We start from the raw sequence: 16,148 nt of genomic DNA, 5'->3' as shown, positions 1-16,148 counted from the left end.
TGCTTCAACGACCGGTGGTACAAGTACAAGCTTTTGATGTGAGCGATGGGGAGTGGTGTTGATGGAAGATGCTGCTGCTGATGCTGCTTTAGGGTAATAGAAATCAGTAGGAAAGAAATTATATTGCATGCCTGCCATGTCTCTCTCTGCTTCTCTATTTTTAATGTGTCTACTACGACTGATTCTTATTCTTATTATTATGTAGGATATTTATATATACAGAGATAACAAACCGTTGGTCTAAGTCTAAACGGTTTGATTTAACTTGGAGTCTACGAAAAGCCATCACACATCCACAGACTATATAATTGGAAAGGAAATTTCCTTATTCTTCTAGACTCAATAGCCGAACCTTCCAATCTCGTGTACATATCTTTTGCTTTTGTTTTTAGGGCAAGTTTTATCTTACAAATATTGATTTAATTTAATTATTTCTACAATTTGAGGGTTACCTAAGATATTAATCTTTCAATTCAATTGTTGTTGGGCCAGATTAAAAGGCTTTTCACATTAGCCCACTATAACCCAATTGTTTAAATAGGAAAATAAATAAATACGAGAAGGCGCTACAATCAATCCCCTTCCAAATACCGACATTCTGCAAAACTAGAACCGGCTCCTTATTCACTGCGGCGGCCAGGGTGGCGCTTCTGAGCTCCATTTCTTAACCCTATATCAATTACCTCTCTATTTATATGGTAGTTCATGTTTCAATTGAATTATTGATGGATCCGCGAATTTCTGATATTTGTAAATGCTGGTAGAGAATGAAAATGCAGATCACGACACAGAGATTTACGTGGTTCGATTTACTGAAGTAAATCTACGTCCACGGGAAGAAGGGAGGGCAAGATTGTATTGCTTGATCTGGGATTACAGCTTACAACACAGACTTGCTATATGGTCTTTTATCTCTAGAGAGCTTAACCTTTTTCTATCTGATCTAAGTTCTATTTATACATTGAACTAAGATCGTGGCTTGCATCACCACTAAGTCGTGGATGTCGTGTAGGTCATGGCCTAAGATCGTGGATGTAGTGTAGGTCATGGCCTACGATCGTGGCCTGAGTTGACACCACGTGGTAGTGGGTGTGTTGGAAGTTGTGGAAATCCAGTATGGGTCCAATAACTCCTTGTTCGGTCGAATGCTGAGACCGAACTGCTTTGGTTGCCGATCTGAGAGTAGAGCTTGATGCCGACCTGAGAGCAGAGCTTGATTGGTTGGCTTTTACCGAGCTGTAGGCTGAGGCCGAACTCCTTGGTAATGCCGAACTCATACTCTTCCTTGGGCTTTGGGCTGATGGGCTGTCATTGCTGTTGGGCTTGTTTGGTACGCACCCCATCACTACCCCCCCCGAAGGGCGAAGTGAATCACTTCGGCAAAGTGAGTCACTTCGGCATTCTGGATAAAGGCAAGGGGGAGGCTGATGTCAGGGGACGTGCCTTGCATTAAATGCGACAGTAAAATCCGGCCGTTGAATCCTGAAAAGGTGGGATTCGAAACGGTGCGACGATTTTGAAATCTTCGCCGAATCTGATAAATACCTCCTTTCTTCATCATTGAAGCACTTTTGCGACTGCTTCTTCTGCACTCTCTCTTTTTTGCGAAAATTCTCTCTCCGCTTTCAAGAATTTCTTCAGACTTTCTTCACCTTCAAAAAGTAAGAAAAATGTCTTCTTCTTCTTCTTCGGAGTCGGGTAGCGTTAGGAGAGGCGGTAAGGGGTCTTCTGGCCGGAAAGAGTCCGGGGAGAAGACCGTAGAGTATTTCCATAGTATTTTGAGTAAGGATACTGTGATATCCCTACCCGAAAAATACTTTTTTCCTGGGGGGAAGGCGGTGGTACCTGACGGTGATCATAGGGCTGACTCCCCGCCGGAGGGTTACGCCACCGTGTACGAGGCCTGCTTAGAATGCGGGCTTCGTTTCCCCCTCCCTTCTGCCTTTATAGATTTACTAGATTTTTTTCAGCTTCCTTTAGGCCAGGTGACTCCGAACTCTTGGAGGCACTTGTCGGCCTTCGCTGCCGAACTCCGTAGGTTAGGAAGGGATTTGTCTTTGAAGGCGATCCTTAAATTCTTTCAATTTAAGAGGAAGGGGTCTTGGTTTTACTTGATCCCTGTACAGCCCTTTAGGGCCTTTTGTAAAACGAAGTGGCCGAAGTGGCAAAACCGCTTCTTCTACTATGATAGGACCGCGGCTCCTAGTTTTCCCTGGAGAGGGCCGAAGTCCGTTATCCGTCATCCTCGGCCTGAACCGTTGGACGAGCTCGATGGCGAGCTCAACAAGATTCCCATAGTTAGGAAACAATACACGGAGTCTGAGCTCGTCAAGGGCGACGTCGTGTTCGACATCTCGTCTTCGGACGAAGAGGCCGAGGGTGAGGATTTCTCTATCTTTATGCTCTACTGCTTTAACGAAGAAAACTAACCTTGCTTTCTTGCTTTTTGGCAGTGTACATGCTGAATAAGGCTATCCGAAAGTCCTCCGAGCTTGTGGAGCCGGAGAGGCAGAGAGCCCCTCGCTCGGCGTCTGAAGCCGAGAAGAATCCGAAGAGGCAAAAAACCTCTTCTTCGGATCCGAAAGTGCCGGAGTCGTGTTCGGCTAAAGGGAAGGGGAAATTTCATGAGTCCCCAAGAGTGCCGGGGGAAGACCTGGTCATCTCCGAGGTGGTTGCAGACATCCCGGAACACGTCCCTGAGCCCTTTCAATGGCCGACGAATTTTGTGGAGGTAAGCTTTCTGACTTGGCTTCTTTTCCACATTTTTTGATGGCCATTCTGTTGAGTTTTTTCCTTGTTCATCTTCAGAGAGCTAAGCTCGTCTCCGCGGAGCTCTCCAAAGCATCCCACGACTACGAGGAGATGCAGAAGGAGTTGCATCTTGCTCGTAGTGTGGCCGAACAGGCTGAGGCCAAATTTGAGAGGGCCCGAGCTGCTAGGATCTCGGCTCAGGATGAAGCCCGGTCAGCCAAAAACCAGCTCATCATCCTGCAAGAGCAGACGAAGCACCGGGAAGCTCAGAAGGAGGCTGCCGCCGTGGCTGCCCAGGGGGAGGCTCTCCGTGTTTACACGGAGAAACTCTTTTTGAGCAGCCAGTTCTCGGCCTTTGTCGGTAGTCTGGTAAGGCTAATTACCGATAAGGGCGAGCAGGGGGCCGACGTCGTGCTGCCTCTGTACAGCCGAGAGATAGCAGCTCGGCTTCAGAATCTGCCGCTCCTTGAGGAGCTCGCTTCATCCTCGGTCCTGCTTTCTGCAGACCGAGTCCGGAGTTGTCGAGCTGATCGGGACGAGAACCTGGAGGCTATCTTTGCCTCCGTGGGACCCGTTTCACCCGCTTCGACTTACAACGGAGAGGGTGAGGCCGAGTCGCTGGAGCTGGAGGCCGAAGTCGAGCGGGCCGGGCATCCGGAGAAGGAAGCCGATCAGGAGGCGGAGGCGAGGCCGGCAGGATGCGAGGCCGAGGCTGAGGTAGCTCAGGAGAAAGAAGCTGAACCAGACCAAGGAGCCGGAGACGAAGCTGGCGGAGTATGATTTCGTCTCCCTTCTCTTAGTCTAGTTTCTTCCTTGTAAAATGGCCTTGAAGCCCTCCTAGTGTAAAAATTTTCCTTGTGAATGAAAAATTTTCTACACTTGTCTTCGTATAGCTTTTCGTACTCGCCTTTATTCTTGTTGTATTTTACTATCTGCTCGGTACAGCTGCCGAACTAATATAGCTGCTTTGTACTCAAGGAGATGGAGATACTTCACTGGAAACGGCTGTACTCTTCGGCTTTAGACGAAGCTGAGAAAAGAGCTATAGCCGATCAGACGAAGAATGACGAGCTTCTGGCTCGTTTAGTGAAGCTGGAGGCCGATAATAAGGACTTAGAGTCCGATAAGAAGGATCTGGAGGCCGAGCTGAATACGACTATTGCTGAGAGGACTGCGTACGAGGATTACATCCGTGTGCGCGGGGGAGTGACCATATCAGATGTTCAGAGTCGAGTTGACGAACTGTGGGAGGAGTATCATGTACTCCGGAGGAACAATGCGCTGGAGAGCTCGGCTTGCCAACAAGTTGTGAAATCCTTACGGCGCTGGGCTTCTCGGTACGACATCATTCTTTCCCGGCGTCCCGCAATCGAGAGATTCCTTAGGCATTTCCCGCCAACAGATGCTCGCACTCCAGAACAAGCCTCTGGTTCCCTTGTTCAAAATCCTACTCCAAGTCAACAACGAACTCCGGAACAGCCGGAAACGTCAAGACGAGAACGGGCTCAGGAGCAACCGGAATCGTCAAGACAGGGACGGACTGAAATTCGCCGAGGAGTTGTGACTATGAGCGAGCAAGATCAGCAGATGCTTATTGCAGAGACTCTTCATCGCCGAGGGGTTAGAGCTTCTGGGGCTCGCGGAAGAGGTGTTGGGTCGAGGATAGCATCTCGTCGATCTGCTTATTCTTCATCTGCTCGGAACAACCGAACTCGGCTTCCAGAGGATTTTGCAGATAGGTGGCTTAACTTCAGCAACCCTGGACAGTAGAATAGTCCTTTGTAATAGCGTAACGCCATTTTGTAGGGTAGCTGAGTTGTATGCCGAACAAGATTTGAAAAATGAAATTTTGTTTTCGCTTCTAACACTGTATTTACAGCTTAGCGAAAAAATTTCATCGTACTCGTCCTCGGTCTTATGAAGTAAACTTCTTTGACCGGACTTGGTCCTTGGTCTTATGAAGTAAACTTCTTTGACCGGACTTGGTCCTTGGTCTGATGAAATAAACATCTTTGACCGGACTCGTCTTTGGTCTGATGAAATAAACATCTTTGACCGGACTCGTCTTTGGTCTGATGAAATAAACATCTTAGACCGGACTCGTCTTGGGTCTGATGAAATAAACATCTTTGACCGGACTCGTCTTTGGTCTGATGAAATAAACATCTTTGACCGGACTCGTCTTTGGTCTGATGAAATAAACATCTTTGACCGGACTCGTCTTTGGTCTGATGAAATAAACATCTTTGACCGGACTTGGTTTGTGTTCTAATTTGGCGATTTTTGTCGCCGGGATCGAACTTTCCCTTGTCCTAATTCGGCGAGTTTTATCGCGTGGATCGGACTTTCCCAGTTAACCGAAGTGGTCTTATGCAGTAAACCTCTTTGACTAGACATGGTCGTCCCCGGTCTTATGAGGTAAACTTCTTTGACCGAACTTGGTCGTCCTAATTCGGCGAGGTTTATCGCGTGGATCGGACTTTCCCTTATTGCAGTTCGTTTCAGACGAAGTGCTTGTTAAGCTGAATTGCGGTCTTGTATCCTCCTTGGAAGCTTGGACTCACAATCGTTGGCTTATTGCAGTTCGTTTCAGACGGACTGCTTGTTAAGCTGAATTGTGGTCTTATATCCTCCTTAGAAGCTTGGACTCACAATAGTCTTTAATAATCGATCTAAAAAGGGGATCAGTCTTTAAAGAACGATATACCTTGGTACCATTTGTAAGAGACGACAAGCACATAGAGACAAAACACATAGAGAAAAAATGAAAAAGATGAAAGAAAAAAACTTTAAACATTTTTTTTAAAAAACGACAAGTAAAAGGTACAAGTAAGAAACAAACAAATAAAAACATATACCCCTATGACCGAACTAGACACGAGACGGACTGACCGGACTTTTGTCTCTTACAAGTGGAACTTCTTGAGGTTGGAGACGTGCCATGTTCGGGGTACTTGTTCTCCTGACATGTGAGTCAATTTATAAGACCCTTTGCCGAGGACTTCTGACACCCGATATGGACCCTCCCATGTGGGTTCGAGTTTGCCCAGCTTTTCTGCTCGGCTTACTTCGTTGTTTCTCAAGACGAGATCTCCCACTTGAAATTGAAGCTTTTTCACCCTTTGGTTATAATACCGGGCTACTTGCTCCTTATACTTGGCTGCTTTTATGCACGCCAATTCTCTTCTTTCTTCGGCGAGATCTAGTTCTACTCTCAGTCCGTCGTCATTCATTTCTGAGGAGAAATTTAGAGTTCGGGGACTGGGTACGCCGATCTCCACCGGAATTACGGCTTCAGTGCCGTACACCAGACTATACGGAGTTTCACCGTTGGAGGTTTTGGGCGTAGTTCGGTAGGACCATAGGACTTGAGGGAGGTTTTCTACCCATTGTCCTTTGGCTTGTTCTAACCGAGCTTTTAACCCTTTCACCAGAATCCGGTTCGTTACTTCCGTTTGTCCGTTTGCTTGGGGATGGGAGACCGAAGTGAACCGCTGTTGAATGTTCAGCTCTTGGCACCAATTCTTAAACGTCTTGTCGGTGAACTGAGTCCCATTATCCGAGATGAGGATGTGGGGTATGCCAAATCGGCACACTATGTTCTTCCAGACGAAGTCCAATGCCTTTGAGCTCGTTATCGTAGCTAATGGTTCAGCCTCCACCCACTTCGTGAAGTAGTCCACGGCAACGATAAGGAATTTCATTTGCCGAGGAGCTTGAGGAAGTGGTCCCACTATGTCTATGCCCCATTGCATGAAAGGCCAAGGGCTTTGCATAGTGTATAGATCGGTCTGCGGCATCCTTGGGACATTTGCATGAATTTGGCACTTCGTACACTTCTTGACGAGCTGCACTGCCTCTTGTACCATGGTTGGCCAATAATATCCCCATCTCAGAACTTTTTTAGCTAAAGCTCTGGCTCCGATGTGGCTACCGCACGATCCTTCATGAACTTCTCTGAGGATGTAGTCCGTCTCTTCTGGTCCTACGCACCGCAATAACGGCTGGAGGTAAGACTTTCTAAAGAGGACTCCTTCATGAAGTTCGTACCGAAGTGCTCGGCACGTGATCTTCCGAGCTTCTCTCTTATCCTCGGGCAATTGTCCTTGATCCAGATACTGCAAGATCGGCGTCATCCAGTTCGGCGAGCTGGATACTGAATGTACCTCGGCTTCATCAATGCTTCGATGCATTAATTCTTCCGCCTTTGAGCTCGGATCTGAGGCCAACTTACTTAAGGTATCTGCTCGGCTATTTTCCGCTCTGGGAATGCGGATTATCCGAAAATAGGAGAAACTTCGGCTGATGCTTTGCGCTTTGTCCAAATACTTCTTCATTCTCTCGTCACGAGCTTCACTTGTACCCAACATGTGATTTACTATGACTTGTGAATCACAATGGACTTTGAGAGATTTGACGAGCAGACTTTGCGCTAACTGGAGTCCGGCCAGGAGGGCTTCGTACTCAGCTTCATTATTAGTAGTGGGGAATAGGAACCGAAGTGAGTAGGTTACCTCGTGTCCGTCGGGAGCGACAAGTAGAATACCAGCTCCACTTCCCATCTTGTTTGAAGCTCCATCTACGAATCCGCTCCAGCAGTCCGGCGGTTCTACTTCGGATTCCAAGGGCTGTGCTAGTTCGGCATTGGCAGAATTCTTCTGTTCGGCAATAACAGGAATTGCTTGATCGAACTTTGCTTCTGCAAGAAAATCTGCCAAGGCTTGTCCCTTGATGGCTTTCCGAGGTAGATATTCAATTGTGTGCTCTCCCAACTCTATAGCCCACTTGGCGATTCTGCCTGATGCTTCTGGTTTGGTCAACACTTGCCGAAGTGGCAGATCAGTTAAGACGCATACCTTGTGAGCATAGAAGTATGGCCGCAGTCTCCTTGCTGCATTTACTAATGCTAGAGCAATCTTTTCCAGAGGTTGATACCTGGTTTCTGGACCTCTTAATGCTCGGCTTGTAAAATAGATGGGAAGCTGCTTTAGGCCTTCTTCTCGTACAAGCACCGCGCTGATGGTTTGATCCGATGCCGCTAAGTATAAGAATATTTCTTCGGCTTCGGTTGGAGCAGAGAGAATAGGAAGCTCGGCTAGATAACTTTTGAGCTCGTCAAAGGCCTTTTTCTGCTCGGCTCCCCACTCGAACTTTGGTGCCTTTTTCAACACCTTGAAGAACGGCAGTTGCTTTTCGGCTGCTTGGGAAAGGAATCGATTCAGTGCGGCTAGACATCCGGTTAGCCTTTGCACGTCATGTATGGACTTCGGCATTGCCATGTTCTGAACGACTTGAACTTTTGAGGGGTTTGCCTTGAGTCCGTCCTTTGAAACCCAACAACCCAGAAACTTTCCCGAATCTACCAAAAAGGTACACTTTTGGGGATTAAGTTTGAGGTTGGCTTTCTTGAGCACGTTGAGAGTGGACTTGAGGTTGTGCTCGTACTCCGAGGTGCTTTTGCTCTTGACGACTATATCGTCAACATACACTTCGACCTCCTTTCCAATCAGGTGCCGAAAAAGCTTGTCTACCATCCTTTGATAAGTGGCTCCGGCATTCTTTAAACCGAATGGCATCTTTTTATAAGCGAAAATGCCGAAATCAGTAATGAAGGCCGTTTTTGAAGCGTCAATCTCATCCATTAAAACCTGATGGTATCCTTTGTATAGATCAAGAAAACAAAAAATTTCAAAGCCTATCAGAGCTTCTACTTTTTTATCTATGTTCGGAAGGGGATAGCAATCTTTGGGACAGTGCTTATTTAGATCGGTGAAATCTATGCACATCCGCCATCCTCCTTCCTTTTTCTTGATCATGACAGGATTGGCCACCCACGAAGGATACTTCACTTCGAATAACACATCCGCCTTCAATAATTGACGGACTTCGTCATGGATGACTTGACTTCGTTCTGCCACAAAGAGTCTTTGCTTCTGTTTTATCGGCCGGACCGAAGGATCAATATTTAAACGATGAGTGATTACCTCGGGGGGCACTCCGGTCATGTCCAACGGAGACCATGCAAAGACGTCTTTGTACTCCTTGAGGAGCTGGATGGTTTTTTCCCGAAGTAGAGGCGTTCCTGCGAAGCCGATCTTAACCGCTCTGGATGGATCGTCTTCGTACAGCTGAACTGTCATCGAATTCGGCTCCGGTATGACTTCGGTCATTGCCTCTGACTCCGGCTGCTGTGATTGCTATGCTTGGTGGTGCCGATCTGAATGCTCGGCACTTCTAAGCGCAATTTGCAGACATTCCTTTGCTCTCTTTTGGTCACCTCGGATGACCGCTATCCCTCCTTTAGTAGGGATCTTGATGGTGAGGTGATAAGTGGAGCAAATGGCCCGAACTGTGTTGAGCCAGTCTCTTCCCAGGATGACGTTGTACGGGGACCGAGCTTTCACCACGAAAAACTCAATCATCGTACTGGAGCTAGTAGGCGCTTTCCCCACCGTGATCGGAAGGCTGATAATACCTTCAGGGCGGGTGTCCTCCTGGGCGAAGCTCTTCAGGGGAAGCGGAGCCGGACTGAGCCGAGCTGGGTCCACTTCTAGTTTGTCGAAGCACTCTTTAAAAAGAATGCTGACTGACGCTCCTGTATCCACAAACACCCTGTGGATCAGTTTGTTTGCCACTCCGGCTTGGATGACAATGGCGTCTTGGTGAGGAGAGATGGCCGGGACGGGATCAGCATCCGAGAACGTAATCACTTCGTCCTGCTTCAGCCTTTTATGCGTTGGTTCCTCTCGATTGGAGCCTCTGCGCTCTGACTTCAGGGACGACTTGGTCTTCCCGGCAGGGAGAGCGTCAATAGTCAGGATTACTCCATCATATTGCGGCTCGTCATCGTCTTCGGGATCCGGCTGCCTTTTCGGATCCTGAGGAGCGCAGTTCGCACCTCTCTGCTTCTTATTCTTCTTTGACTGCTTGCTTTGGTATTTTTTCAATGTCCCTGCCCTCACAAGAACATCGATACCTGCAGCCAAGTTTCTGCACTCCTCGGTATCGTGACCGTGGTCTTGATGGTAGGAGCAGTAGTTATCCTGGGGTCGGCGCGCGGCTGATTTCGTCATCCGCTTTGGCTTTTCGAACAGGTCAGAGTGCAGTTCGAAAATTTCCGCTCTCGGCTTGTTCAGCGGTACGAACTGAGCGGGCGGCTTCTCGGGATTGAGACGGGGTCCCAATCTGTCTTGCACCGGAGTCCTTTGAATCCTTTCAAAAGGAGTTCGGCGAGGATGTCCCTGATCGCCAAAAGGAGTTCGGCGAGGATGTCCCTGATCGCTATGATCGGGCTTCCTCCTGTCTCCTCGGGACGATGAGCTGTCTAACGACCGTTTGCGACGGTCTGCCTCATCGGCCCGGGAGTACTGGTCCGCAATGTCCCACATTTCCTGAGCTGTCTGCGGACCGCACTCAACGAGCTTCCTGTAGAGAGCTCCGGGCAGGATTCCATTTTGGAATGCCGAGATGACAAGCAGATCGTTGAGATCGTCTACTTGCAAGCATTCCTTGTGGAATCTTGTCATAAAGTCGCTGATTTTTTCGTCGCGACCTTGACGAATGGAAAGCAGCTGAGCCGAAGTGATTCGGGCTTCCGCTTTCTGAAAGAACCTCCTGTGGAAGGCATCCATTAGATCTCGGTAAGATCTGATGCTGCCCTGGGGGAGGCTATCGAACCACCTTCTCGCGTTCCCGATGAGCAGCTCGGGAAACAGCTTGCACATGTGGACCTCGTTGAGACCCTGGTTCGCCATGTTATATTGATAGCGCCCCAAGAAATCGTGAGGGTCCACGAGCCCGTCGTAAGTCATCGACGGAGTTCGGTAGTTCTGTGGTAGGGGAGTTCGGGTGATGTCGTCCGAGAACGGAGTCTTCAGTGCTCCGTACACGGCGAATCCGATATCTCGTCGGTATGGAGGAGATTGAGTTCTCCTGTGATTCCGGTACCGAGGAGGAACAGGAATATGTCGGGGTTGAGGATTCTTCTTCCTGGAAGACACGGCACTACTGCGGTAGTGACTTTCATGTCTGGATGAGGAAGGAGAATCCTCCGTTTTCGTCTTCGGCTCTTGGCTCTTTTGCAGGAAGGCTAAGAACTCATCCTGCTTCTCAGCCAAGAACAGCTTGACAGCCTCATTCAAATCAGGCTGCTGGGAAGACTCAGTGGGACGATTTTTGGAGCGGCCTGTTCCTTCGCCATGAGAACTGGTGGTGGATTTATCCCTAGGCTGTTTTCCAGACCTATGGGATGGATTGGCTTCCTCCTGGTTCTCACGGGCAGGAATACGGGTACTCTGCGATCTGGTATGCATTTTTTGGGTGGAAAAAATGGATCAAAAATTCGCTTTATCACAAATTTCGTTCTCTGGTTCCCACAGACGGCGCCAGTGATGGATCCGCGAATTTCTGATATTTGTAAATGCTGGTAGAGAATGAAAATGCAGATCACGACACAGAGATTTACGTGGTTCGATTTACTGAAGTAAATCTACGTCCACGGGAAGAAGGGAGGGCAAGATTGTATTGCTTGATCTGGGATTACAGCTTACAACACAGACTTGCTATATGGTCTTTTATCTCTAGAGAGCTTAACCTTTTTCTATCTGATCTAAGTTCTATTTATACATTGAACTAAGATCGTGGCTTGCATCACCACTAAGTCGTGGATGTCGTGTAGGTCATGGCCTAAGATCGTGGATGTAGTGTAGGTCATGGCCTACGATCGTGGCCTGAGTTGACACCACGTGATAGTGGGTGTGTTGGAAGTTGTGGAAATCCAGTATGGGTCCAATAACTCCTTGTTCGGTCGAATGCTGAGACCGAACTGCTTTGGTTGCCGATCTGAGAGTAGAGCTTGATGCCGACCTGAGAGCAGAGCTTGATTGGTTGGCTTTTACCGAGCTGTAGGCTGAGGCCGAACTCCTTGGTAATGCCGAACTCATACTCTTCCTTGGGCTTTGGGCTGATGGGTTGTCATTGCTGTTGGGCTTGTTTGGTACGCACCCCATCAATTATCCAATCTAATTTTTTTTTAGGTTTTTGCTATTAGTAAACCCTTCAGTTTGTTTATGTGCAGTGTTTCGTCTAATTACTTAGGGTTTTTGTTGTGAAAATGTCTTCTTTGAGGAATGCTCTCCCGAGAAAAGCTCACAAGGAGCGTTCACAGCCGTGCGTGTTTTTCTTCCTTTTTTCTTTTTTTCATTTTTTTTTATTTTTCATATTTTCTAAAATATTTTAGTGGTATGCAATGCCAGGCAATCGAGGAAGAAATTTGGGTTGCTCGAGAAGCATAAGGATTATGTCGAGCGTGCACGCTCCTTCCACCGAAAAGAGGAGACATTGCAAGTAAATTTTCACTCAAGAATGAATTTAGTCATAATTTTAACAATTTATATTGACATTGCCTGTATATGCACATGATAGAAACTTAAAGAAAAGGCGGCGTTTAGGAATCCCGATGAGTTCTACTTCAAGATGATTAACTCCAAAACTGTTAATGGAGTTCACAGACAGGAGTATGTTTACAATGTTTCTAAATTAAAGGTTGTGGTTATCGACTAATCGTGCGTAATTGAGTATGACTTATTGAATGTGAAGGGGTGAAGCGAACAAGTACTCTAAGGAAGAGCTCATGTTGATGAAGACGCAAGATATTGGATATATTTTGCAGAAACTTCAGGCTGAGAAAAAGGTCCTCATCTTAATTGAGGCCTACCTTGATAGAGTTGTTATAGAGGTTTAATGTCTGAACATTGTTTGTTCTGATACAGAAAATCGAAAAGCTAAATGCTATGCTGCACTCTGTTGATAATCGGGCATCATCCCAACATGTATACTTTGCTGAAGATAGGTGAGTATTTGTTATCCTTGATGATTCTGTTATAGTATTTGATAGTGAATCTGTTGAATAAAATAACTTTAAACTGAATCAGTAGGTTGAAGTCCAGAGATTTATCTGCCTTTTGGATGATTATTGTTTCTCTTTAAGAGCTTTGGAGTTACAAAGTTTTTATCTTGATATATTGTTGTAGGAAGACATGATTGCAAAAGGAAAAGATTTTGTTAGCTGTTGTTTTCAGATTTTGGAGATAAAAAGCTAGCATCTTCCCTTCTTCCTCAATTGTGATGCTACTTTGTTTGATAGCTTTAAATATGTTCGTCTCTATTGCCTTAAGTTTTGCTAACTCGTGACTTGTGCGTCTTTTGGCATTGCCGATGACCTTGGTCGTGAATTTTATTTTCTAGTCTGGCATATGATATAATCTCTCTGTGTAGTTTGTTGGAAAGTAAGCATTTAGTATGTATAGAGCCACCAACATTACTCTTAATGCTTCCATTTCTTAAATCATTCCCCGTTTCTTTATTTGTTACTAATATTTAGGGCTGAAGCGAGAGAAATTCGAGCTCAGAAGCCTGAACACAGAGAAAACCCTTCTTTTGAAGACTTGCCAAAGGATATTAAGAGGTAATGAAATGGTTTATAGGTTGCTCCTCCTGTAAGATCATAATCGTGCAAAATGCTTAACAGTTATGTTATGCATACATTTTAAAAGAATTACTTTCTTCAGATCAAAGTTATATAGTAAGGATTGCTAAAGAATAACTCGTATGCAGGAAGACAACTGGTTCATACCGCGAGCTAGAGGCTAGAAGAAGCCGAGTTAAAGAGCTAGAGAAGATATACATGGATATGGCAATGCAGAAAGAATTACAGGTATCAACAATGCTCTCTAATTTACTTGGTGATCTTTGATTGTCTAGTGTTGGAGTGATCACATATTTACTCTTAACACAGAAAAAGGGCCGGAAACGGAAACTTCGTGAGGATGAAATTGTTTGTCCAACGTCAAGACCTGTATTCAAATGGAGGCAGGAAAGAAAACGCTGAGGGAAAGAGAGAGGGGTGAAGCTCATATTAATGTGTGCTAATTCAGAAACAACATAACAAGTGATGAGTAATTCATCGAATTTTTGCTGTAGTAAATTTCAGAAAATGAATATTGTGATTGTAAAACCTAGTTTCACTACTTTTTGTGACTGTCATTCAGAAACAACATAACAAGTGATGAGTAATTCATCGAATTTTTGCTGTAGTAAATTTCAGAAAATAAATATTGTGAGTGTAAAACCTAGTTTCACTACTTTTTGTGACTGTCATTCAGAAACAACATAACAAGTGATGAGTAATTCATCGAATTTTTGCTGTAGTAAATTTCAGAAACTGGATGTTGTGATTGTAAAACCTAGTTTCACTACTTTTTGTGACTGTAATTCATTATATCAGCAACATGTTCTGCAATGGCCATGCTTGAAGTTAGGCCAGGTGATTCAATACCAAAGAGGTTTATCAAGCCTGGAATGCCATGAATCTTCTCTCCCTGTATTTGGAATACCATTTATCGGATGAGAACATCGAGCGAAACAATTTGTCAATTGAAAAAATATTATCAGCATGCTGTGACTCGCCTGTACTATAAAATCACTAGGAATCTGCATTGGCCCGGTGAGCTTTGGCCGAATACCGGCATATCCTGGTTCCAATGACCCATCATTTAGATGCGGATAGTATTTTCTTATCTCTGGGTAAAAGCGATTTGCACCATCTTCAGCCACAGAATAGTCGAACCTTAGATGACACAACGTGTAAATAAGTGATCTGTAGAATTTCATGTTTCCAAGATGCTAGAATGAAATCTTACAGATTGAGGAAGTTTGAGATGTCGTCTGTGCCATCAATCCACTCGACATTAGGTCCGAACTTGACCTGGCCGTTCAAATCCAAGGTGACATGAACCCCAAGGCCACCATCTTCCGGTATGGGATAGACTAGACGCTGGAAGGGAGGTGATTTGACATTTGACAACGTGAAGTAGCAGCCACGAGCAAAGTAGGGGGTGGGGATGATCCTGTCATCTAGGCCGTGAATCCTCTTGGAAAGAGGCAGAGCACCCAGGCCAGCAGAGTTCACAACAATTCTGGGACAAAGAATCAGATCAGGCTTCAAAGCAGACTTCCTGTCCCAGTTTGTAAGGGACTTGCTGTCACATACGTAGAGCTGCAGTTGGCCTCCCTCATATCTACCACCAATTACAGTGGTGTTGTAAGAGAAGATGGCTCCATGGCTCTCAGCTTCCCCCTAAAAGTTATTGTTTTCGTGTCATTCGTCTTGGTAAAATTACATAGTGCAGTAGTACTACATACCAGTAGCGCGAGCATCAAAGAATGGCTATCAATGATCCCAGAAACGGGTGATAGCAAGGCTTTGGTGCAGTACAGCTCGGGCTCTAAACGCATTGCTTCTTGCCCGTCCATCATCCTCAAACCTTCAACTCCATTCTCAACACCTCGACCCATCAGCTCACTCAACTTGGGAATTTCAGAAGGCCGAGTGGCCACAATCAGCTTGCCTATCTGTTTATGAGGGATGCCATGATGTCTACAATACTCGTGCAGCAAATGCCTTCCTCTCACACAAAAACTGGCCTGCTTTGCAAATTCACTAAGTTTTTCACATTCCCATCCCACATTTTGATTTTAACCATAAATTAGTCTCAATCCCTAATATCAGACCCTTTTTTCATACGATAACATTGCAAGAGACAACAAAATCAAGAGTTAAACAGAAAATGAAATGACCTTGAGGGAATTGGGAGGGTAATAAATACCAGCATGGATAACTTCACTGTTGCGAGAACTGGAGCCACTCCCAAAAGTCGGCGCCGAATCCACCACTAAAACCTCTCTTCCGGCCTTCATCGCCAGCTCACGCGCCACCGCCAACCCCACCACTCCGGCGCCTATCACTACAGCTTCTGCCGTTTCCTTGGGTACCGATTCCAAACTACTGCAAATCCACCCATCTTTCCCGGCCGCTGACATTAGGCGCCGGTAAATCTTGATTGAGCCGTTCACTCTCATCTTTTTTTTCGAAGTAAAAAAAGATCAAATTAAAATAAAATGAAAATAAAAGTCTTCAGTCTATTTAGTATCGTTAGAGCATCCACGGTAGGGACGGATGTCCCAGTGGATAAGCCCACGAATATCCAAAAAACACCTTCTGCCACGTCATAAGGACATCACACTGCACAATAGTGGACATCCCAAGGACATCCTGCCGGATAAGCACAATAATAAAAATTCACAAATTCACAAATATGCAATTACAGAATTAAAATTTCGACACGAATACGGAAAGAGAATGCAACAATTTTATTTTAAAAAAAAACATTCATATTTAAATTTTAAAAAAAAAATACATAGTTCACAAAAAAAATACATAGTTCAACGTGCACTCCTCCGTCTATAACTCTTCAATTATATCTTTCTGGAGTCGAATATGGGCTTCTTGTTGTCGAAGATCGGCAAATGCACGGACCCGATTGGCGTGCCCATGAGGT

General features: G+C 45.7%; 2 protein-coding genes across 3 annotated transcripts; one reads left to right on the top strand and one right to left on the bottom strand.

Moving 5' to 3' along the window:
• Positions 1–578: 578 nt before the first annotated feature.
• On the top strand, positions 579–13,893 carry LOC121795826 (probable U3 small nucleolar RNA-associated protein 11). Of its 2 annotated transcripts, XR_006049643.1 has the most exons (10): positions 579–698; positions 11,828–11,919; positions 12,006–12,096; positions 12,175–12,266; positions 12,349–12,442; positions 12,522–12,601; positions 13,133–13,216; positions 13,366–13,465; positions 13,547–13,692; positions 13,807–13,893. XR_006049643.1 is itself a non-coding variant. In XM_042194448.1 (9 exons), exons 2-9 carry the CDS (start codon positions 11,864–11,866, stop codon positions 13,637–13,639), a joined length of 690 nt encoding a protein of 229 aa, XP_042050382.1. In that variant the 5' UTR covers positions 579–698; positions 11,828–11,863; the 3' UTR covers positions 13,640–13,778. The 2 variants fall into 2 exon arrangements, 1 of the variants encoding a protein (XP_042050382.1); XM_042194448.1 differs by lacking the exon at positions 13,807–13,893 and having other exon boundaries at positions 13,547–13,778.
• LOC121795825 (L-2-hydroxyglutarate dehydrogenase, mitochondrial-like) lies at positions 13,850–15,677 on the bottom strand. The gene is made up of 5 exons (XM_042194446.1): positions 15,388–15,677; positions 14,953–15,234; positions 14,451–14,887; positions 14,218–14,377; positions 13,850–14,129 (listed from the first exon to the last, which is right to left on the bottom strand). Exons 1-5 carry the CDS (start codon positions 15,667–15,669, stop codon positions 14,004–14,006), a joined length of 1,287 nt encoding a protein of 428 aa, XP_042050380.1. The 5' UTR covers positions 15,670–15,677; the 3' UTR covers positions 13,850–14,003.
• Positions 15,678–16,148: the final 471 nt, after the last annotated feature.

This window comes from Salvia splendens, chromosome 3, assembly GCF_004379255.2.
Source record: "Salvia splendens isolate huo1 chromosome 3, SspV2, whole genome shotgun sequence".
Classification (NCBI taxonomy): Eukaryota; Viridiplantae; Streptophyta; class Magnoliopsida; order Lamiales; family Lamiaceae; genus Salvia; species Salvia splendens.
The sequence above is the reverse complement of the archived record's forward strand: the minus strand, read 5'-3'. Positions and strand labels throughout refer to the sequence as shown.